At 40.8% G+C, this 24,807-nt stretch overlaps 1 protein-coding gene and 1 long non-coding RNA gene across 8 annotated transcripts; one reads left to right on the forward strand and one right to left on the reverse strand.

The window, feature by feature from the left end:
* Window positions 1–1,403: 1,403 nt before the first annotated feature.
* Window positions 1,404–23,714, forward strand: LOC119142889. 6 transcript variants are annotated; one of them, XR_005102488.1, is made up of 7 exons: window positions 1,404–1,498; window positions 4,761–4,891; window positions 6,776–6,893; window positions 12,006–12,177; window positions 12,734–12,831; window positions 21,326–21,449; window positions 23,047–23,714. It is a non-coding gene; the product is annotated as an uncharacterized LOC119142889 (long non-coding RNA). The 6 variants fall into 6 exon arrangements; XR_005102490.1 differs by lacking the exon at window positions 4,761–4,891 and having other exon boundaries at window positions 1,411–1,498; window positions 6,773–6,893; XR_005102484.1 differs by lacking the exon at window positions 4,761–4,891 and having other exon boundaries at window positions 1,411–1,498.
* On the reverse strand, window positions 1,498–12,658 carry SLC25A30 (solute carrier family 25 member 30). Of its 2 annotated transcripts, none has more exons than XM_037376451.1 (10): window positions 12,481–12,658; window positions 9,229–9,304; window positions 7,678–7,825; window positions 6,857–6,951; window positions 6,566–6,651; window positions 5,227–5,322; window positions 4,223–4,347; window positions 3,559–3,697; window positions 2,501–2,581; window positions 1,498–1,723 (listed from the first exon to the last, which is right to left on the reverse strand). In XM_037376451.1, exons 2-10 carry the CDS (start codon window positions 9,290–9,292, stop codon window positions 1,682–1,684), a joined length of 876 nt encoding a protein of 291 aa, XP_037232348.1. In that variant the 5' UTR covers window positions 9,293–9,304; window positions 12,481–12,658; the 3' UTR covers window positions 1,498–1,681. The 2 variants fall into 2 exon arrangements, with proteins under 2 accessions (XP_037232348.1, XP_037232347.1); XM_037376450.1 differs by having other exon boundaries at window positions 12,425–12,488.
* Window positions 23,715–24,807: the final 1,093 nt, after the last annotated feature.

The raw sequence follows: 24,807 nt of genomic DNA on the forward strand, positions 1-24,807 counted from the left end.
GTTATCCAGAGCCAGTAAGTTACAGGAACATAGCTGTTAACTACAGCAACTTTAGACTGCCTTGGCTAAATAACCAACTTCATGCAGTTCAATGCCAGCAACAGCTTTCCCTTGTTAATCACCTTGAAAATGCACCCCTGCCCACTTGAAACTTCAAAACTCAAAGTCAGGGTCACTACATAATGCTTTTAAAACTTTTAATAAGCTTGAATATGTAAAACATAGACTTAGTTTACATAGCATATAAAAATATTTACAAATATTTCTATTAAAGCATAGAAACAGCTATAAGGAAAACACTGCACATAAGGTACAATGTTTTTCTATGTATATGGGTATGCTTAGGAAAGAAAGTGCCTTGTGCATTTCAAAATCCATTTGTGAATTCAAAATTAGTAATTTTAAGTGATTATAGTAATTCTGAAATCGCAATGAAATTTCTTTAAGCGGAATGTATGATTAACCAAAAATGTTTAAGCAATTAACACAATGCCACAAAAGTCTAAAGCTACACATCCTGCTTTGCTACCCTCTGTAAATGCAGAAAGACCATCATGTGACCTGCATCTCACATTTCCCTTCCTGGAATTCAATAGCAGCATTCAATAAGAACCTTGATGTAACTGCTTAGTTAATGGCCCTGAATCTCTGATGTACATTGAAGCCAAGAGGTAATACTTCAAGAAAGCTGTGGCTGACATACATAAAGTGTTTGATTGCATGTAACAGCAACTTGGGCCCTTTTGCTCTATGGAAGTGCTCAGCAGTTCAAGTTTCCTTGTTTAAAGAGACACCCAAACCTGGTTTAGTTTCAAAACAAGTAGACCTAGCTTTGGAGGGATTTGGTTCTTTTCACAGAGGCACCTACATGACACAGCCTGAACCACTCAGTTTAAAACGTGCATCTTTCAGATGCTACGTAACAGCCAGTAAACCATTACAAGTAGTTCTTCCCAACAACGGAAGAAGCATGGAAAGTTGTTTCTCTGCAAGACAGGCAAATGAACATGGATTTGTTGGATCTTCACTCGTACTTGCAATTTACAGATGGGTATGTTGAAGAATGACTTATGCCAAAAATCAAGAATGATACAGGGGGGGACGGAACAGGTCAGTTTTGCATAGTTTGTAGAAAGCTGATGTCAACTGTAGCAACCGCACTTTCAAATGAAGCGGAGTTTTTCCCAGAAAGTTATGCAGGCATCTAAGGACTGAAAACATAGGAAAGCTCTAAAACCAGAATTGGTACTGCAGGCTTGCAGTTCAGCAAAGTACCTGCTGCAAAGATGTGTTAATTAGAAACTATGAACTATTATAGTCAAATTGTATACAGTTCTGAAAACAGGAAAAGCCCAGCTCATTGGTATCCTCCTTTATCTTCCTTTACAGTAAGATCATTCTTTGCCTCTAGTAAGAACACTGTGCATTGGAGTATCAACAGCATAAAGTTGCATTACAGATCTTCATATTGAAGAAGACTTAAGAGAGTTGACAGAAGGTATTCCACCTGAATCACACGATCAAGCCATTGTTACAGAAGCCAGTCTGCCTCAAAAATCACTTCCAGGTTCTCATCCACAACAGTCTTGTAGTGCCCTTGGCCAGCATGTCAGACAAAGAGCAAATACCCAAGACAACTTACAGGTTAAACTGAAACAGTACATTAACAGAATTCAGCATGTCAGAAGTCTAGTTTCTTCAGCTGTTCATATGTCAGAAAGAACTGGAATATGTGATTAAGGAAAACCATTTCCTGTTCAGAGTGCAAAATGGTCACTTTCCTACTAAATGACAGTTGCACCTGTGTGAAACTTTGTTCCACTCTTTGTTCCCTCCTATGCAATGCTGCTGGCTGGCCATTTTTGTTATGCAGTACTACACAGAACAATGAAGCTTGCTTTAAGGCTAGTGATGCCAATTACTTTCCCATCCCTATTCCTCAGGATCTGAAACACAGGACTGAGGCCGCAGAAAAAAGCCCTACAAAAGCCCTTAGATTCTCTTTACTCACTTAGCTTTAGTGGGCTAAAGCAGGTTTGCTCATGGTAAAAAAAAAAACATTACTGCCAACACAACTCCCAGGGCTCTGATCAGCTGGCTCTTGAAAGAAAAATTGTGTCAGAATAAGATAAACAACAAGATTTCATGGCTAACCACCAGCAATTCCCCCAGTTCTGGCAGCAGCCCCCATTCTTAACTCATCTGGTCTGTTTATTTAATACTGGGCTCCAAACTAATGAAATGGCCAGGTATGAAACTGGAGGAATAGAAAAATGTTTTGCAAGATCACACTCTTAATATTCACTCTGTGTGAATCACAAATTCAATCTGACCAGCAGCAATTGACTAAGAAAAGTTGTCAACTACACAATTTTCTATTCATATAAAAGCAAATATTTGCGCTGACATGACACTTTCCACACTGAGCATTCTGTGAAACTGTTAATACCTGCTATTGTATGGCTAGGTTAATAGTTTTGCACACCTTTGAAAAGGATACAATGATATTCCAAGGACCAAGTCTTAACCAGTTTGGCCAAAACCCTTTATACAGAGCAAAAAAGCCTTCATTCTTCCATGTCTGGAAAAAAGCAATAGCAAGAACGCATTTATGTAGTTCTGAGAAATCTAGACAGCATCTCAGTAACAAGATTCTGTACCAGACAAGGTGATAGCTTAGTGCTGTAACCCTGATTTAAACCTTGTACAATGGGACAAAAACATTTCACTAGATAAAGCCAAGATTAGTAATGCCTGCAGCTTTACCTGGCAGAAAAAGCTGCAGTCTGTCATTCAGTACCCAACCCAGATTCATTCAAATTGCATTCCTGGACTTGTCTTCCCCCTCTACCTCACCCCCCCCAAAAAAAACCTCAACCAACCCTGCAGAGTGCTGCATGTAAAGCTGCAGCTCACATTAGACACCCCCTGAAATTTTTCAGTTTGCTTTATGGACTCCACAAAATTACACTGGACAGCATAACTTGGACTGTTATACATGACTGACTGTTCAGTCAACAGTTGGATACCAATAGCTTCCTATCCACCCTTCTCCATGTAAAAGGCCACCATGCTCACACCTCATACCCAATTTAGGGATTTAAGAAACCAAGCAAAAATAATCACAATCAAGAGACTGACATTGCCTTTGGCTATACTAGGCCTTCCATTACACAATATGCAATAGAGAAAGCCATCTGCCCCACAAGATGTTGTTCTTCAAGAACTGATCTACAAAATAATCATTTCCTATCAATATCCTAACATCATATAAAGTTGAGACAGTGCTGCTGAGAGACTTTGTCTCCTTATCCAAGCACCAAAAAGTATTAAGTGCCTGCAGTATACACTAACTTTCTTCCTGCCTGTCAAAATCGTACATACTTTTCATATCAAGTGCCTTATTGGCAATATAGTCCTTTTGAACATTATGGCAAAAAAGGAAATTAAATTACTTGGGTTAATTTCTAGGGAAACTTAGAACAATGTCAAGTTTGACACCAAAATCATTGCTTGATGGCATCAGTTTCTACTTATGTTGATACATGAACTACTTACTTGTAACAAGCAATCCAGAGTACCCTTGTAGTTGGAGCGTCCCCCATGTTGTTGGCTTCCCTGATTCATCATGCGTGTTCTTACAACATCAATTGGGTTGGATGCAAGGGCTCCAGCTAACCCACAAGTAAAACTTGAGCTAACAAAAGAAAGGTTTAATGAAATTTGACCTACCACATTTAAAGATGCACAAGAATTCCCCCTCTCCAGAAAACATGCAGTAATTAATGAGTGCTTAATACATTTAATTAAAAATTACATTAGCTAATAAGTGTGAAAAATTCCTTTTCATTTACTATAAAGCATCATTTTGAAGGTTTGATATACAGCCCTTATACGCAGTTTCTGTATACTTGAACAGATGTTTGTGCCTCTCAGAACAGCAAATACTTGATTGTAACTTTCCTCTAACCTCTGTTTGCACAGCTGAAATATTCAGACCATTCACAAAAAATCCATATTCAGAAGAAAGCTAAATCCAAATCCTAAATAAAATTAGCTTCCATGCTATGTGCTACCATTTGAGATGCTATTGCATTAAGAAGTACAAACACACCAGAAGTATATTTACATCTGGATTGATAACAAAAATCAAGAGATTTATGCCCTATAATGAGAACTAACCAACGATAATCTAGGTTAACAGTCAGTTATACAAGCTTACAGGAAGTGAGTATATACTGTATCTCCCATGAATCCAGACATAATTATGTGCTTCTTGGTAAGGTCATACACTGGCAGTTCCACTCCAACAACAACAGCAGCTCTCTGTGCTGTCAATGATACTCCCTGGCAAAAGAAAATATAAAGTTTAAAATTAACCTTTGTGCACCATGAGAAACACCTAGCTTTTCTAGTACAAAGCAATACACTATGAATGTGTTAAGAACACAGAGTTCAATTAAGGTACATCTAAGTATACGTCTTAGATGTATGTGCTTCAAAAATGCAAATTCAAATTAATAGACAAATAACTTTCCCACACTGAATGGCAGTTTCAGTTCCTTTGTGCAACTCCATCTGTGCTTAACACCTGAATTCTTACATTAACAGTCAGGCTAAGACCTCAACAACCAGGTGATACTGGCTCCCCTTGCCACTAACTGGAAAACCAACAAAGTAAGGAAGATTAACAGAAAAATGGAGGTGGAGAAACTTTGCAGAGGAAAGCACACTAATAGAAAAATATTTCTACTTTCCAGCCGTTTCAGAACAATTGTCCATTTTGGGTCTTCAATCATACAGTCACTGTTTAACTGGCATAAGAGACAACTTACAAGACTGAGTACAAGAATTCATGAGCTACAGTGGATGTTCATTACTACCTTTACTTGTAAATATTCTTTATTATATGTTTTAAAAAGAGCAGAGTGTATAGATTGAGACATGTCTTGCAAAGGGTTGTTGAACTAGCCTTAAAGCCAGTCACCCTAATTTAAGTCTCCATTTATCTCTCCCCTTTTTTAAGAAGTAGCTAATCCTTGAACACAAGACTGGCAGTAACCCTCTGCCAAAATGCGTCAAGACACCAGCAGTGAAGTAGTCATGACAAACTACATACATATTAGCTTCTCCATATTTTAGCAGAGAATACTGTATTAGTACCTGAAATTTAGTTGAGCAAGAAGGTGTATTTAAAGTGCAGGATACAGTTAAAAAAAAACTTGCCTTCCATAATCCTTTAGTGCCTTCCTTTTGGTAGATCTGTATGAAGTTGCCCATCATTCCTCCTTGAATCACACTACCTTGGGCTTGCATTCTGATCTGAGATTCATTTGAAGATAGAATATAAATACTTTTCAAACATACATAACAGTTCAATACAGTTTCATTAACATTTTAATTTACAATCTTAAGTCGTAAAGTCAATTTGTCATTGAATACAAATTCATAGCCAACAGTATCATAACCATGATGCAGTCTTTTGCCTTAACTATCCAAATGCAGCTGCTAATTTTAAACAAGTACATTGGTGTAGTTTTTAGATGCATTAAGTCACTTCTATTTCTGTATTTGTGCACTATTCCACTTAGACTGACAGACAGCTTCTGCAGGATGTCCTTTACAGTGTTCTCAGAGGAACACGTTAAAATGAAAGGTTAAAAAGATTAAGATTCCAGCTAGTAAGGATCATGATCTTTGACCTCATGGATTTCTAAAAGTGTCCTTGGGAACCTGCCATGGTAACTACCAAATACAAGTTTGGTGACAAGCAAGTTAGTACACAGATATAATTTTGGGAAATAACTACTTGAAGTCACAACTGAAATACAAGCTTTGTTTGAAATGTCTCTACATAACCATACTAGCTGTATGAAGGACTAAGTTTTTAGTAGCTTTAGAAGAACAGGAAGTGTTGGCTTGAATTTTTCATTAGAGGCAGCCACACAAGTCACATGCTACAGTTCTGCAAGTTAAATACCATCAGCCCTTTCAAGCAACTGGAAAAGAGTTTAATGGCTATCATTAAGCTAACATTCTTAGAGAGCTGATCATTTCACTAATTCACTTTAAATGGCTGATGCTGGAACACTTGTCTCCATGGGACACTGGACTCCAAAGCCTCTCTACAGGATTAAAGAATCCTACAGTACAAGTAGCAGTCACTGAAACTCTTGCCTCCGAATTCTCTTCACCTATTTTGAGCTCAAGAAACACCTAGTTAACAGTGTTACCAAGAACTATAGATTATATATGCAGTGTCACTTCCACACAAATTCTACAGCATGAAAGTTGATCTTACATTATTCTCCCCCTATCCTCCCCCCAAAAAAAGTTACACAAATCCAACTACCCCCTCAGCCATCAGTTTCCTGGTGCATACTTCAAAATAATTAGTATGGACCAGAAGGAGGTTCCAAGAATTTAGAGCATTACTGATTTTTAGAAGTTAAGAGATGAGAATAAATACAATTACAAAACAAATCCCATATTCATCAGAATATTCTGCATTTCCTCAATGAGAGGACAAAAACTAAGGACAAACTCTATACAAACACATCATTACCTTCAAGACATCTGTAGGATTGGCAATAGATGATGAGATTACCCCCGAAAGAATGCCACATAGAACATTTATCACCAGGGTTTCATCTATTACATAAACAAAGAAAAAAAAAGTTTAGCTGAAGATTTACAAAGCTTAGGATGCATCAGGGCAGGATGATGCCACTCATCCTCTAACCAGAGAGAGTGCTGACTCACTTTGTTTCAGCAGACTTTTAACTGCTACAGCAAGATACCAAATGGAAAAAGCCAGCTTCAAGCAAAGCAGTCCTCAACTAAACTGGAAACTCACCTTCTGGACTTTCAACAAACATTCTTTTTAAGCTCTGGTAAGTGCCTATTTTTATAGTTCCATATGAAGCTTGTCGTAGCATTGCAGGTGCAATCCTGTAAAAAAAGTGATAATATTTATGTTCAAAATAGCAAAAGACTGGTCAGAAAATATTTTAGAGCAGGAGAGACTGAACACAAGCTATCTACCAGAGAAAGGTTTGTTCATCTAAATCAACAATTTAAACTCACTATAAACAAAACAAGGTTGGGGGGGTTGTTGGTGGTGGTTTTTTGTTTTGTTTTTTAAACAAAGCCTGCAATAACATGAATGAACTGTGGAAGGATTACTATTAAAACATGCCTTGACTTGTGCTGGTAAGCATGTCTGAAACATGCAAATGCAGATTACATCTTTTCCCCCACCATCTTGCATTTTTAAAGAAAACACAGAATCATGGAATGGCTTGGTTTGGAAGGCACCTTAAAGACCATCTAGCTCCAACCCCCCTGCCATGGGCACAGACACCTTCAACAGTGCCCATTTATACATAAAGGTTAATTTATTTTTCTTCTGAGATGGAACAACCATAACAGCATTATACAGAGTAACTTTATGCTTAGCTTTTTTTCCAAGTAGCTTTGGTTGTTTGAGGTTGTTCTCTTTAAACATGAAATGCTATTGCAGAGTACAAAGACTGAAGCAATCTAAGCTTGGGCTTTCAAATTCCAGACTGACACTAACCAAATACCTTGTAATTCTGAAACCGAAGAATTCACACACTATGGACTTATACTTAACAGACTGTTCATAAACCATTACTGCAAGTCAATTAATTTTACCCAGAGTATAAGGCTTTCAGTCCTTCTTCTCTGCATATTCTGACTAGTGCATGTACCATTCCACGGTAACGAATCTCTCTGTATTTGGCATCATTAACTTGACCTTGAACCTGGAGACGTGTTTTGGTCAGATCAATAGGGAAAGTCCCTTAAAGAAAAAAAATCAGAGAGAAAATGAATCAAGTACCTACCTAACCAAAGGCAACAAAGAACATTATGTAAGAAACAACAACCACTGTTATATACCAGAACACAAAAATTCTCCCATGGAAAAAAAAAAGTCTCTTACCAAGACTTTCTTTTAAATAAGTGGTTTCTTTTATGTCACCTTGTTTCTTCTAAAAGCTTGTCAGAGGCCTTACCTACTTCCTATGTTTACATTTTGCATTCACTATGTTTTCAGGCAACATGGTATTGCCTGGCCTTAAACAGCCACAGTGAACAAGACTCTGAAATCACAATCAAGTACAGAGTTCGCATGTGTATTCTACCAGCATTTTTGAAGATCACTTCATTGAAGGCAAAGAAAAATTCCATAGGACAAGCTATACAGATTCTAGCTTAGAATCTACAAAAGAAATAGCAGCAGTACCCATTTCTGTTACTGCTTTCCTGTGGCCTACTGCTATGTCAAACTCATGCTCTCCAAGCTCCATTTATGAAAGTGTTTAGAAAGCATATTCCTCCACAGCATATCTTTAGAAAAGGGACCACTTCAACATTCAGTACTCATGTAAATACTAATAGGAGTCAGAATTAACTACATCTGTTCTATGAGGTTCACCACACAAGCAAGGCTTTTATTATTGTTTGTCTTCCTCATGAAGCTTTTGGCATTACTGGCACCATTCAGTCAAGTCAAATAACAGTAGTTTCACAATCAAGTTCGAACAAGATTCATCAGAGAAGGCAGAAAAGGAAAACAAAACAGTAGTAGAAAACTTACACCTAATTATGCTTTTTAAAGTGGTTTTTTAGGTTTAATTTTATATGTCAGGCTATGTTCTGCTACTGTGAATATCCAAATTTCCTTTATTTTCATGTACATGCATTTCAGATAAGACTTTAAAAGAATGTTTATATTTTAGGTTTGTCTAAAGTAGGCACTAAAGAATCAGATGCACTGTCTCACTACAGCAATTATTCTACGTTGCTCACTAACTGAAGTGTTCAAATCTAATCAGCTGCTCACATTCAAGAAAGAATTTAAATTGCAACATAGCTACTCAGAAAAGCCAAGAGAAAAATTTTACAAGAGCTCAACTTCTCTACTCTAGGAAAAGAAAAGTTGTGTATACTTATGACCACTGCCTAGGAACAGATCAAACACCATATAATATGAGGTTTGTATAAAAAGAAGTTTCACAAGGGATCAAATTTGACAGACTGAAGTGTTCTGACATTATAACAAAGTTCTGAGGAGCCCCTCAGACAACATTAAAGAAAAAGCCTCCTATGCTGCAGACCATCGTATACTACTGTTTAATTGATGGCATGGAACCAAGCTTGTTTTAAAAGGGACTAGAGTAAAAAAAATCATGCAAACCTTACCACATTCTGCAGTGATTGATGCTAAACCTCCATAGATAAAGGGCTTCCAGTTTAGCGCTGACATTGATTCTTCTTTCTGTGAAATAACACCATTTAATGCTTCTATAATTATATCTGTTATATAAATACATATGCTAACATTTAATAAAACTTTGTGCCTTGCCCATTTAAGATGGATCTTCCAAACATACTAAGCGTAAAAACATTAATACACCTTCTATAATCAAAAGAAAGTCAGTAATACTGCAGAAAGGCATCTGGGTTCAAATCAGTGTCTCAGATTTATTTGGCCCACCACTATCCTCACCATGAAAGGCTGAAGCAGTTTGTCTCCCAGACGTGATCTTAAGGAGCACTGCAGTGAAAAATTCCAAGGATTCTTACCAAGCTGAAATAGTTTGACTATGTCCTGCGATCAAATGGAACTTTAGAACAGTCATTACCAAATTTCTCTTCCTTCTTCCTCACATCAACATTAACATGACCTGAGCTGGTACACCTGGACAGAAGATAGAGGTGCATACCACATTTTGTTTCCATTAAGGCCTATTTCTGCTACCAGTGTTCACATTATTCATATAATGTTCACAAGCAGGAAAACAGTGTAATCGGGTACATAAGGCCTTTTACAGTAAAAAAGGCTGCTTTAGCTTAAAGTCAATTTAATTAATTTCACAAAGTGACCACAAATCATGCTTAACTATGGCATATGCTCTGCGAGAAACTAAAATATTCCAATTATCTTGCAAAAAGAGTAAGAACAGCAAAACCAGACTAGTCCTGCAGATACAATATTGCCTTTCCCAAAACCAAGCAGGTCTCTCCACTGCTTATTTTTTTCCCTTCCTCATAATATAAACACCTCCCATTACCCATTTTCTAAATCTTCCTAAACATTGGGTTCTACAGTTATCTTTTGCCAATTTTGTGGCATAACTGTACTTGAAACAATTTCCCTTGGCACCTACCTTCCCTATTACTTTGTTTATTCACCTGTACTGGCCAGCTGGAAAATACTGCAAATACACCAGCTGCTTACTACCACCTTTTGTAAAATTTAACATTCCGGAGGAAGTGGCCAAAGAAGTGTCAATAATCCAGCATCCAAAGGAAATCAACAGACATTGCAGACAGTAAGCATGCCTGAATAGTTTAGTTACTGCAGCCCTAGTTTTCCTTTTGTCATCTTTACTTCATGAAGAGTTAGTTACATGGGTCTTCAGTCTTCTGCCAATACAATAAAAAACCCACAGGAGCTCAAAGCACACCATTTCAAATACTCTACAACCAAGTGCACAGAAACCCATCTGACTCTTTAGGCCGCTGCGAAGAACACCACTGATGTACAAACCCAAAGAAAAGGCAAGTAAGGGCACCTACCAACTGCCAAGAATGCAGAACAGAGGTCAGGAGCCACAGGCATAGACTATGCAAGCTTTTCAATACGAAAGCAGCAGAGCCACATAGGTGCCAGACAGAGGTCACTTCCAGCTCCACATTCCTCATATTCCTGTCCAGCCATGATTAATGGCAGATCATTTAATTAACAAGGACAAAGCCAAGCTCAGTTTCCCCTCTATCAGCCACACACATAAACTTTGCTTTTGAGAAACTCGTCAAACTGAAAACAGTCAACTTTTTTCCACTCAACACATTAAAACACATTTTCACTTATCACAAATATCATAAGACTGACAGAACTAGTATATATCTGTCTTTTTCCTGGTTTGTATTTCATTCTATCTAGGCAATGAAGGCTACTCAGTTTTTCTGCGCAATTCTGGAGCATTGACATAACATAGAATTATGCAAGCACTGCAGAGCCAAAGTTTCCAAACTGCACACAGATTTACTAATATTAGCTGAAGTTTCAACGTATGTGTAGAATACCCTAACGCAGAAGTTTTACAGCACGCTCTTCCTTTGACATAACCCAAGGTGAGAAAGCCTTACATAGCACTGTCAAGGCTTCTACCTCTAAAAGGCTGACCAGTCTCCTCTCCTGCCATGTAGGCCAAAGTAGCCATACAAGTCTTTCCACTTACACTCTGCATCCCTCCTTCTAGCTTTCCATACTTATAGGAAGAAGTTAAAGCAGAGCTTATCTTAAGAAAAAATCCAAAAAACATATCAGCAAGCAATGTTGCCCTTTCACCTCAACTGTCTCATTTTCTGAATTCTTGGTTGGTTTCAGAATTTCTTCTGTATACTAATAAAAACAGTAAGCATCTCCTTAGGAGAATTCTCTACCAGGTGAGTGAGTGGCAAACTACTTAAAAAGGGAGTCCAGCCCTCATTAGGGAGTAAACTGAGGGCTCCAGCTGTACTGGAAAGAAGTTGTCCTTGTCAAATATACATTGTTGTTCCATTACAACAGTAAGGTGGCAGAGGTGATACCACCCCTGAAGGACACTGCATTAAGTTAATACAGAGATTCATCCACACACTCTCTGCAGAAGAAAGTCTGGTTGCTTTTATTGGCAGTGTGACTGGAATAAAATCAGAAGCCCAGGTTCCATAAAAGAATGCATCACTTAAAGTCTGTTCTCAAACAGGGCAATATCTAAATATTTAAGTCACATATTGAACTAACTATCTATTCTTAGCATACCAATCACACAGTATACTCCAGCTTACAGTAGTTTTAGCTATTTAAAATTGATTTAGCCCTTCAATGTTACAGGCGGCTTATGCTAAAGGAGTTACTAGTCTCAAAAAGTTACCACCTGTACTATAAGCACACATAGTTACACAAGCAATACTTTCTCACTGCACAGACTGTACCAGACGCACAGCCCAGACTTTGTAGTCAAGCAGTGAAGCATCATCAGGAAGAAAGAAAAGAAACCTGTGCTAAAGCTACACGTTCTCGCCAAACGCCAGCTGTCCCACAAGAAGGGGTGCGCCACTGCGTAAGCGGCCGGGGCGAGGGGGACACGGTAACGCCGGGTAAGGAACAAAGGGAGGCAGCAACGCCCGCACGGGCCAGCTCGCTCCCTCCCACACAACGCAGAACGGCTCCCTCCGGCCCCGCCGTGAGACGAGCGGCACCACGAAGGGAGAGCACCGGAGGGAAGGAAGCGGCGCGCCCTCGCTCGGGGGTGGAGGGCGCCGAGCAAAGCCAGCGGCCCCCCCATCGCCCTCCGGCGACACCGCTCGGCAAAGCTCGCACAGAAACAGCTGGCGGGCCCCTCACCTTCGCGCCCACCCCCGGCCTCAGGGGCCAGCAACAGCTGCCGCCTCCCCACTCACCACCGAGGCCTCCCGCCTCCGCCCGTGCCAGTCACCGCCCGCCCCTGCCCCGCCGGTTATAAAGCCCGGCCCGTTCCCCCGCTCCGAGGGCGGGCTTGCCTGAGGGGCCGGGCCGGGCCGGGCCGGCTGATTTAAAGGGCCCCGGTGTAGGTTTGATAACGGGGTGGGCGGGTATATATAGCACAGCGAGCTGGCTTGTAACAAATTGGGGGGTGGATGGATGAATGGAACTGAGCTGCCTTGTTTTTTCCAGTCAGGAGTCTGCCTTTGATGCTGGCCTTGGTGGACTCGTAGCTGGCGGGGCATAGTGGTATTTTCCAGTAGCAGTGCTACCCCAGGAGACTGGAACAGGTACATGAGGTGTTTCAGTGCCCCTCGGTTAATGAACAGGTTGCTCACCCCTCAGGGTTTTTCCCCTTCGTTAACTGTAACGACAGGGGTTTGGCGCTCGGTTTGCAGCCATGTGGCCTGTGCTCCCTGGTGACACCACAGCACCCTGGGGTCAAGCTTCCTCAAAGTGCTACAGCAGCCCTGGGTTACCGCTCAGTGGGGGAACAGGAAAGGGCAGCGTGGTTTTAAATAGCTACTTTGCTCTTTAAAATACCCCGTTGAAAATTTTGGATAAAACACTTCCATGGGTGATTTTTTTTTTCTTTTGAGCTTTGTGCAATTCCATGTGTTTCTTTGCATTATCAACACTGAAATTATGCCCTCAGGATGTAAGCTTTGCATCGCTTTGTGAATGTGTATCTGATCCTCTTCCAGAAGGATCACTGTGCGCTGTGTGTGGGACATCAGCTGTGGCCACCATGACACTGCCTGGCTAGAGGAGGAACGCAGGGGCTATCCAAAAGGGCTGGTCCCAGCTGCTGTACTGGTGGCGGTGACCAGTCCACGAAGACTGGACAAGACCCAGAACTACTCTGTTCTCTTGGCTCAGAGTGGAGGAATCACTGTGAAATAGTTGAAACTAGCTCTTTCTCTGCCCCTAAAGGCAGCCTGTTTTGGCACCTCAGTGCTTTCCCTTTCTGACTGAAGAGCTGCCAGACCTGCTTGTAGGATCTACCCCTGTGGTGCAACTCCAGTGCTGCTGTCACTCTGCTGCCTTGTGGCATGTGGGTGGTCATACCTTACCCTTGAAAGGTCAAAACACCCTGTGGTATTGCTCCCCTCGCTAATCTCAGGGCAAAGTTGGCAGCTGAGAAACTTTTATTTAAGCTTAATGGCTGGTGGAGAAAGGGAATGATGCCTGTTCAGCTTTTGCTAAGAAGCTGGCTGTAGCTGTACATGAATGTCTCAAACAAAAGGGATTTAAAGCTTGGGTCCCAGTGTGCTGAAAATGCTTCATACAAAGAAAATAGTTCTCTACAACCATCCAAGTCCATCACAGACCTCCCAGAAATTTTAGACTTCGATTGCTACAGCATGGGCAGCCCACAGAGCCCATGCTCCAATTGCAGTGTTGCAAAGTTGTCTGTGCATATGGGCCTCTCCAAAGGCAGGTGCAAACTCACACCTCAGAATTGGTACTCATGTTCAGACCCCATCCTGAAACTCCTAGTAACTGTCTAGTACTTTCCAAGTTTTATATCTACAATCGAGACGATCTTATTTGAGATAAACTTTGAACAGATCCTTTCTTTTTGCACAGAGATCATTTGAACTGGCTCTAATGCAGAATGATTTTGCAGGACAGCCACTTCTGTTTCCCAGCTTCCCAAATTTCTGTCCCCTTTTAAGGAGGGCTTTAGTTCCAGTTTGACCTGAAGTTGTTCCTGGAGTTTGGCCAGTTCCTTCAGCAGGCAGCTGGTTTTCATTATCTCTGATGCAAACCGGTTCCTGCTTGCTCATTACAGCTTGCACCTGATAATGTTTCTAAAGTACCTGTTAGTACTCAACCACATACTTCTGAATACAGGGGAATTCAGGCTAACTTCTCTTTACTTTTAGTGACTTCTGGATGGGTCTTCTGAGTAACCTCTTTTCTTGTATTCTCAAGCCAATTCATACTATGAGATAATAAGGCTTTTATCAACAGTCAACAGACTATGCTTGGCAAGCTGCCTTGAGCCTGACATCAGTGCCATATCAGCAGTTGACTTTAGTGCTCAGCATCTTTTCACATGTCTCTGAGCCATCCATGTGCTACTGGTGTGCTACTGGTTACACAGTCTTTCAACAGTTTTGTCCAAAAGCCAGTTCTTTCCTGCTGGGCTGTGAAGGACTAAGGTTTAACTAATTAGTTCCCTGACCTTACTGCTCTGGAGTTTCCTCACACATATTTTTTATGATTCTTTTTTAAACAAAAGCAGGCCACCCTCAAACAATTGTACCAGGGAGCCCTGCTTTTTGTGCATTGATGGTTGTTTCACTGTTTTCACTGCTACTTACAATGGAAAATCGTTTCTTTTCTGGTCTCTGCAGTGGTGGAGGCAGTTTTGTATAGTGTCCTACTGCTTAAATGAATGGCTAGTGAAGTGACCCAGATGGTTATGGGCATTATTCAAACTGCCTTGTCATTTTGTCACTAGTTGTAACCACTGGAGAGTTTCCTTTGTCCCTTGGAAACTTCCATAATTATTAGTCGCATACTTCATTTTAATTGTTCATGTCCCTTTGACTGCATGATGAAAGCAAGTCTGGCACATGGGAGTCAACTACTCCCTGCCCTGGCACAGCCTTCTCGTCTTCAGGGTTTGGACTTTCTGTCTGAGAAGGAGTTAATCTGATGCTCAGTCATACAGCAGATGACTTCATTGGAAAAAATAAACACTCATCACTGTTATTGGTGTGTAAAAATATAATAGTCCTTCCATTGTGTTTGCCAGGGGCGAAGCCTCAGCTGGAGCACCACGTCCAGCTCCATGGTGTGCATTTCAGGAGGGCTGTAGAGAGGAGCTACAAGACAAAGGCTAGGGATACAGAAGATGAGCTGCAAGGAAAGATTGAAAGAAGTAGATTTGTTTATTTAAAAAAAGGTTAAGGATAACATAGTCTTCAAGACTAAAAGGTGGCCATACAGAGGAAAGGAATTATCTGTTCTCCACTACTTGTAATAGACATTAGAACAGACTTTCTAGTGGTATGAACAGTGCTAGATGAGACTGACTGGGGATATTTCTTGCTCCAGCTTCTAGTGTATGTCATATAGGCACACAACGACAACACGTCTTGCGGTTTCTAACTTAATAACAGACTCTGATGTGCAGAGCTCAAGAAGAAAGGAAAATGAAAGCAGGAATAACAGCAAATGTTATTTTGTGGCCTTGTTGTTAGTAATTTTTTATAATCTGAAGTGGACTCCGGCACTGGCAAGAGCTAAAGGTCTTTATCGTATGCTAGTTTTGGGATAAAAAATGACAGTGTTATTTGGTTTTAACCTGTAAAGGTGAAGGAACAGAGGACAGTTCCGGGCTTTGAGGGGGTGAAGGAACTGAGAATAGTTCCGAGCTTTGAGTGGACCAGAAATTCACACAACATGAGTTCCCAGCAAGGCAATTCTAGTAAGTGTAAACCTGCAATCCAGACAAAATTTTCTGAAAGTGTTGCAATCTTCCAGCAGGTCCTGGAAAATTGATTTCATTTCATTTCTGAGACTCCCGACAAAGATAATAACTCCTATGTATGTCACGGTGTTGGATTTGATGTTGTTTGAATAAGCAAATGAAAAGCTGTTAAAGATTCTCAGGTAGGAAGGTGCTACAGAAGGCTTTTCACTGCTATACAGTATTTTCCAATCTCAACAGGTGATCTGGGAAGCAGATTGTTGTCCTCTGACTGCTTGCCAAATAAAGATCAGTCATAATTGCTTCACAGAGGCTTTTGGCCAACATGGCACAGCAGCTAAACAAGCAGCAGCTGGAAGAAACTATGCCAATTTGGGTGCTAGTAGAAGCAACACAAAGAAAAGCAAACATGTTTGTATGCTGTACTAAAAACCAGGCAGCACGTGGTATAAGATATGGCCTAACCTTTTCCAAAAGAGGAGATGATTCAATGTTGAACGGACAGAGAGGCTGGTGTAACACCAAAGAGCACGGTACATACAGTATGTTTTCTACCACACAGTATGTTTTCTACCACTTTAAGTACACCACTTACTTGGCAGTACTCTATACCCAAGGAGGAGGAAGCATGTGCTGAGGGCAGTACGTATTTGTACTTGCCTATCCTGTGAAAGAAGAGTTGCAGTTGAAGTAGGTCTGCGGTAACAGAAATATGACTTACACAAGATAACAGACAGTGAGATGTGGTAGCAGGTGACCCCAAAGCCATGCCCTTAACAGTACAGGATTTAAGTCGATCAAAACACAGGACTGCCTATGTGGGGAAAATTTCAAAATTTCAGTGCTGTTACTTTTTAAAGGAGCCTGACTATTCTCTTTCCTGATTCCCAAGTTTTGATCATTTGTCCATATTGTCTATAGAATACTTTGTATTAAATCATTACTGAAATAATCCAGCTTTTCTTCTGTTTACCACGGTCTGGCTTTGGGTAACCCAGCTTTTCCTATCACCATTTGAATACCATTTCCTTCTTTTTGAATTGAAAAATGTACTTTACAAAATTTTGTAAAATGAAGCATTTAAGTACCATCACAATTTTTTTGAAATCAGAAGGTTTTGAAGAGACAGGATGCTTTCTGAAGCACTTTCTTGCTTTGCAGGCCTGCTGATTCACAGCGCGACAACACCAGGGTCCCAGAAATAACACTGTGTTTGGCCAAGATGAGCTGATTATTGTCAACCTTGAGCAAGGCAGGTTATCCTGCACAGCACAGGGGAACAGCTGTAGGATTTTGTCCTTATGGTAGTCATCTGTCGCAAAAAACACACCTTGGACAAGTCGCTCAGGAACTTTAGTGTGCAGTGGGATTCCTTGCCGATGCTGCAAAGCAGCAGCCACAAGTAGGAGCTCACATTTCCACTGGCTTATGGTTTCAAAGCCCGACAGAGTGGGAAAGCAGTGGTCTTCCAGGGGCTGAACAGGCACAGACTGCGGTGATAGACACCCTGGGCTTCTGGGAAAATGTGACAGCTGACATGTTCAATCACCTCCCTCCATTTTCCATAGTCATCCTTCCCTATGCAGGCTTCAGCAGATGCCAGCTTTTGGACTCACTCATACCTTGGGTGGCAGCACCAGTGAGCGCAGTGGTGTGCCTCACAGCTGCAACAAGGGTATTCTACAACATGGCAGCACTGATGTAGCAGCTCATTGCCAACACGATTCCCTTACCTTCCCACATCCCCCTCCCATTCCCAGACACAGCTGTGGCCCGTTGCTTACACTGGTGATAGCTCTCATCTGACTTGCGAGCAGGTTCAACTCACTACATTTATGGAACGCACACATACAAAACCCAGGCTTTTACCAGCTGATGGAACTGAACTGGCTTCACACTGGCACCAGCACCAATGTAACAGTAGCAGCAGGAGTGCATGGCTTGCAATGGGTTCAGCCTTTTCGGAAGCATCGAATATTAGAATGATTCAACATCTCACAGGATTTAGCCACAAGTACCTGGCACAGCAAAAAGTTTTTTAGGGGTTGCAGTATGCATACTGCCTTTAACAACACATCCTAATACCCCTGGCCTCCTGTCTGGCTTGCAGTATGAGCATGATGTGGTGTTAACCACCAGACTTCACATAGTGCACTAACAACTTCTTTGGACCTTCTTCAAGGTCGGAGAGCAGAGACTGCAAACAAGGCAGAGCCACCTTGCAGCTTGCAGGCTGCCAGATGGACCATGTATAAAACCTCATCTAAGGACTTTGGGTGGACTTCCAGAGTAAGCTAAAAATGCAGAGCCTAATTCATGCAGGAGATGGGTTGGCCTTGTTTCAGCTCTAAGGCCATGGGGAATCCAGTCCTGTAGAATCAAAGAACCAGTCTAAAAATTTCATTGCTTTTCATTTTAAATGAGAAGACAGGGAGAAGAGAGACAAAAAAGCGATTAAGAGTGACATAGATGAACAAGAGAAGAGAGTGCAAATGGGGGCTGAGACAAGAGACATGAGGAAAACAGGCATGTATAAATTGTACAGAAGCTTTTACTGGTGCTAGACTGTATGAAATGACAAGCTTTTTTTTTTTGTAAGTGAAAAGAATAAGTGCTTTTTTGAAAACAGATGGTCTGCCAGTTCTGTAATAGCTGACATGAGGATTAAGGTATTTAGGTAGCTTGTTCCAGAGGAAAGTGCTACTGGTGAAAGCTACTTCTGACAACTTCAGCAGTCTGAGAGCCAAAATGTTCCAAGGAAAGTGGCTGAAAGTTGAGTTGAATTTCCTGGAGGAGGTCTTAAGAGACCTTAGAAGGCCACAGCACTATGCAGTCACACCTTAGGAGAGTCCAGCATGGCCATTCTTCAGGCTGCTTGGAGACCAGGACTTAGGAAAGATTATATAATTCCCCCTGGATGGAGTTAAACTTTAGGGGTTTGTAATATCTATAAATTTTATGGGAAACTAGCCCAGCTCTTGTAGTTCTGACACAACCTGGATTTCGTACGGTTCCAAAACACATACATCCACTGTTCTTACTATTTTTATATCTTAAACTACAGTCCCTACCTGAAAGGCTTCTATAATGGATGTAAACACATTTGGATGAAAATGTGGTCATTTTAGAGGCTACAGAACTTTTTTTCAAATGCTTCTCAGTAATATGCAGATGGTAGCAGTTTTTCTGATGTTGATTGTCACTGCAGACTCCGTTGTAACACTGATTTTGGAGATTATAAATAGGGTGCTCTGTGTTTCTAAAACCTTGGAGTACAGCAGCAGTTCCAGAAGCAGGGGAACCCCAGAAGATGGCTTTTGATCAATAGGTGTACAGCATCTGAAAGGAATGGGAGAGGTGCAGAGAGTGAGCAATGAAGTGTAAAATATAGATGATCTTACTCCCTCCGTGCTATGTGGCACATCGTAGAGGCATTTAAATGGTGTGGTTAAAGATTAGGTGGGGAAAAATCACAGCCGTGTGCAGACTCCTGCAGCTCCATCTGGTTTATTTGAACAGAGCTCATTCAATTAGCTCAGCAAGTCTCTAATCAGCAAAAAAGGTCTTAGTTTAACAGACTGCATCACCACTGCAGAAGGATATAGCTCCCAAACCAAGCTGCCATCTTATCTGACCATGTTAACACATAGCTGTGCCGGTCTTTTCGATATAAATGTTAACACACCTAAATTCAAGGGTGTCAAGTATCAGATTAGTTGTGTCTGAAAAGCTCTCTAAACTTAGCTGGTTTCTGGATACCTGCCCAGAAATGGTTCTAAGAATTTACTTAAGCCAGTGTAGCCTCTGCAGCAGCCAGGTGCTGTGCTGTGACTCTCTACCAACTGTGATACCAGACAGAGCTGCAGCAGCAGCCAGACCTTCAAAACTTCCTTTATGTGTTGCAGGAAGACAGCATTAGGAACAGACTACTCGGCACACTGGCACAAGTGCAGCACTTCTTGTAGCAGGACGAATCAGAATAGGGAATCTTACAATCAAAGCTGTTCTGCCTGTGCCACAGATATTTTTTTTTTCTGTTTTGCATTAGAAACAGTGAGAGCGTTTTTGCATTTTCATAAACAACATTCTTGGTCAAAGTCAGTTTACCCAGAAAGCTCAGCTGAAGAGCTTTTTTTCTTCTTAATTCTTCTAAATCCACTGCAAAATACACCCTGGAAAACAATTGTTCAGACAGGCCACAACATTCTTCCTCCCATCCAGTGCTCTATCTCCCAACAGTTTCAGCAACCCTGGAGTGCATTTGCCAGGTTTGGAGGTATTTGCTGTTTGCTGACTAGCAGCAATCGTATCGGGCCCTAAAGCTTCTCACTGACATTGATGTCTTTCTGCTTTACTTCCCCTATTTTATTTGCTTCAAGTGCACTGAAACAAATGGCAATGTAAATGTTAATGAATGATAGGCTCATTAAATGGATCTAGGTTTGCCTCCAAGTTTTAGCTGATCTCTCTTAGCCTTGTGAGGAATGTACTGAGAAATTGCTTGGAAAGCCAGGGCTTTGATTTCAGAGGGCAGTAGTAAGAGGCCGATTATTATGTTGTAAAACTCTCAGGGCATAAGTTTTGGAGGCAAAAATGGGACAAAAAGTCTTGAATGAAACCAAGAGCAAAATACGTCCCCCAGATTTTTGCCAGGATGCTAACAACTGCTGATCCTAAACCGAAGGTCTAACCTCACATCTTCAAATATTAGGCTGTACATGGTAATGTTAAAATACTTCATGTGCACTAGTGCTTGGTGCTTCTAGAAAAGGTACAGCTGAATTTATAGAGCAGATGATCCTCTTTAGTGTACATTAAACCTAAAGACATACCATGACACTGACATTAAGTATTGCACTGTAAATGCAAGAGATGCATGTTCAAACATTGCTCTGAGCTCATATAGGCTTTGCTTTGTTGATTCTAGTTGACTGTGGCCATTGAGGTGAGGAATCAAAGGTGGTAAGGCATAATAATAGTCACTTTAAATTTTTGATGACAGAGACTGGCTGGTTTTATTCATACTACTACATTGATCCATCTTGGCTCTGGTATGTCTCAATTTTAAAACCTTCTTTCAAGTATAGACTGAAATGTTTGTCATCACTGAACACCACATACCCAGATATAGATACTCTCCACCCCACTCCCAACCTTGCTTCCTACTTGAACAGGTGCTTGCAAACATGAACTTTAAAAAGTGCCGTCAAAAGGGCAGTCAGGAGCTGTGTGGGACAGGTAAAAATATGTAATAAATTTCCTCTCCCAGAACTGCACCTCGGCTTTTGCTGCCTGTGTTTTGAGCCCAGATCTGAATGTCTGAACTTTTCCCCAAGTAGCGCATGATGGAGTAAGTTTGTGCCAGGTTCCAAAGCTCCCAGAGACCTCTCCTGACCACAGACAGGAGCCAGGGCAAGCAGCATGACCTTACCGTGGGGTCACTCTGTGCTGCTGTATTACCAAGTAAGTCTTTTGCTTTCTGCTTTACACTTCTGTAATTGCATTAATGGATTCATGCCTGAGTTACTGCAAGCAATACAAAGAGAAAAAAATACAGTGCTTATAAAATGAATGTGTGATCACAAGAAAACTGGGAGGAGTAGTGCAAAATATATTTGTAGAGAATGCATAAGATCCTGTAGCAAATGCATCATGACTTGGTAGTATAGTGCTGTATTTTATATCAACTGTAATCACAAATGTTTGTTAACATCAACCTTGTCTATGGATTACAAACTTACTATGCCTTAATACATTCAAGACATTCAACATGTTAATTAATAACAACAGTGGCAATAATGATGATCCATCAGCTAAAACATGCCAACTACATTCATACACAGTAATAATTCAGATCATCCTTTTTCTTAGTTTAAGCATGCTTAAATGCATTTCCTTGAACAGCAAGCATTGAAAAACAAATGAGAAATCATAAAAGAATTGTACCTAAAATTTTGCAAATCTTCATTGTTTGACTTCCTTTCCTTTTACTATACACTATTAACATAAGAATTTGTGTTTGAACCAAGTCAGAATAAAGCCATGGTGTCACTTGCCAGAGCATGGAAAATAAAACACTGCATTGTAAATCACAGCTCTTGGCTTGCAAACTGCATGATTTAAAAATGTAACAACTACAGTCATCTTAATATCACTACTGTATCACATACCAGGCAAAAGTTGAACACCTATGTTCAACAGTCTTTACCTCTCAGATTTCTACTGGACATTTGCATTCAAAGGCTAACATTATCTGATCGTCAGTACATTCTTCATAAGTTGTATATGCAAGTCCATTTGTGCAGTAGATGCAGTCTGTAGCTTTCGTATTTTTCATATTTAAAAATATTTATTAGCTAGCAGTTGTTAACATTATATGCACGTCAATATCATTTTTAATTCTTTGAGATAGATATATGGATAATAACAGTATTGTTGAAATATCGGGGGATAGCACAAGTCTGTCTTTCTTCCCTTTGTGCCTCCTGGTAAATCCGTAGCTGTTCTTAGTTAGTTTTTAGGCTAGTAGGTCCTTCATATTAACAGTATGAAAGGGCAAATAAAGGACTTCAAAATTCTGAATATAATTGAAATTGCACTGATAGTGAAAAGATGCTGGAACAGTGCCTGCAGCTCTTCATGTCTCTGCAATTGGGCTTGAGCAAGGGGGTGCAATTCTTATATGTTTGTAATACTCAGCCTTCTTCCTTGAGGCTTTAAAAGGACCTCATCCCATACATTGCATTTTTGAGCTGTTAGTAGTGAATCTTTGGATACTTGTGTGTGGTCAGAGTTTCTGCCCACAGCTACATGTTATGAATAAAGGGACTGAAACCAAAAAATGGAAGCCCAAACTGAGTGCCAAGAGCAAGAACTGAGCACCACAGGAAGCATCTACCTTCCTCTGAGAATCAGAAGAAAATTACTTTGATTCCTAAATACAGATTTTCAGGCTTAGCCCTGAACACCCTAGAAAGCGATACTGTTCAGCAGGGCTACAACATGGGACATTCCAGCTGTTAGTCCAAAATCCAGCCCTTTTTTCATGCTTCTCTTTCAGGGTTAACATTGTGTAACTTGGGGATGCCACATGCCAAATGCCACATTGTCAAAACAGACGCTGTAGCTCTCTGAAGACCAAACTCCTGCATCAGCAGCACTGAAATTTTTTATCATGGCAAGATCTTGGGTTCTTACTGTCCTTCTTGAATATCCATTGCCTCCATAGTTTTGTTTCCTTATATATGGAAACACGTAATAATTCATCACAACTGCATTAAATCAAAAGAGAAGCTATGAATGAATAAAAACATTTGGTCAATATATCTACCAGTCGTCATGGCTGTTTTCAGGAATGGACAATATAATCAGAAATCAAGGAAATTATAAAGAAGAATTTTCATGGCCCTTCATTTTCAGTGCATCACAACAATCAGAAGATTCAGCCTTTGTGTTTGCACTTTCCATGTGAAATCCTCAAAAAAAAAAAAAAAAAAAAAAAAAAAAAAAGAATTGCAAGTAAAAATCACTGCCCTGAGCCTCTGTCTGCCTAGGTGAAACTCCAAGTAGCAGGGACACATTGCACTACAAGGGGGCACATCGTTCCTCTGGCAAGGCTGACCCTCAGGGAAGCAACTTGCTTGTAAATCAGGACTACATGGAGAAACTGAAATGGTGCCTTTTGTGTTCAGCCGCAGCAGAACTGTTCAATGAACTAATGGAGAATTCGCTTCTTTTCTGTCTGTATTTCTTATATGAAGCGTGCGTGCGTGGGCTTTGGATAAAAGCCAAGTCTTTAAATAGCACTGGCCACCAGCAGAAATCCAAAGGAGTGGATAATAAACTCAGATTAATAGAAAGAAAAACTGTCCCCATTTCTGTGGCATTGCTCTTAAGTGCCTGGCTGGGGCTCACTGCCTTTGCCTTGCCACAGAGCAGTTTGAAAGAAGAGGCCAATTTCTATCCTGCTACTTAGGGGCCGACTGCAGCTCTGGGCAGCACCAGCACAGCGTACCCTGCGTGCTCTCACCGTGTGTCTGCAACAGCCACTGTAACCAAAACCAGCTCCTCAGATCCTCTCTCAGATGTTTAGCACAAAACTGTTCATGAATGATGAGGAAATGCACCAAAAAGACAAGCAGAATAATTTACATACATTTGATGTACAGCACAGTGCATCTGTTGCGTGGTTTCCATATTCATGCTATTCTCAGTGGAGAATCATTTGCTTTGTGCTAGAAGAGCATACGCCCCCGAGCCTCCTTCTTTGCTCCACATTCACTTGCTCCTGTATAGATTAATTATTTCAATGGGATTTCTTCCTGGTTTCCTGTCCCCGTAGAGTAATAATGATTTGTTCTATCAACCCTCACAGTAGGTGGATAAACATTACTAGCCTCATTTCGTGCATGGAGAATCTGAGACAGGAGGGTTATGCGCTGACTGCCGTTGCAGACAAGAGAGGCTGTAAGGACCAGTTTTGGCACATAGGAATTTCTTTGTTGCCTCCCAGGTGCATACTGTGCTCCCACCCACACTGTTGAGCTTTTCAAAACCCAAGGACAGCATAACCTTTTAGGGAAAAAAAAACACACAAAAACACCACAAAAGCAAACCTAACAGGCATTGTGCACATTGTGGCTACAGCGGTTTTCAATTACAACAGCAAAAAAGTATGCTCAACTTTGGATGTGCCTATGTGTCTTTTCTACCTCTTGACACACTGGGCTTGCTTGCACACATGTAAATGTTTGTAGGATGAGGTGTGCAGGTATTTCAGGATGTCCCAGGTGGGAAATTTGCTGTTATTTAATACCTGGTG

The sequence above is a fragment of the Falco rusticolus genome, chromosome 2 (genome assembly GCF_015220075.1).
Source record: "Falco rusticolus isolate bFalRus1 chromosome 2, bFalRus1.pri, whole genome shotgun sequence".
Lineage (NCBI taxonomy): Eukaryota > Metazoa > Chordata > Aves > Falconiformes > Falconidae > Falco > Falco rusticolus.

What these genes read in the sequence shown, in the direction of transcription:
- SLC25A30 (XM_037376451.1), bottom strand. Translation starts at nt 9,292, where the DNA reads ATGTCAGCGCTAAACTGGAAGCCCTTTATCTATGGAGGTTTAGCATCA. An exon ending in GTTTGTTGAAAGTCCAGAAG is followed by an intron (nt 6,652 to 6,856) that starts GTGAGTTTCCAG and finishes TTTATGTAATAG; the next exon opens with ATGAAACCCTGGTGATAAAT. An exon ending in CTCTGGATTGCTTGTTACAA is followed by an intron (nt 2,582 to 3,558) that starts GTAAGTAGTTCA and finishes GCTTTTTTCCAG; the next exon opens with ACATGGAAGAATGAAGGCTT.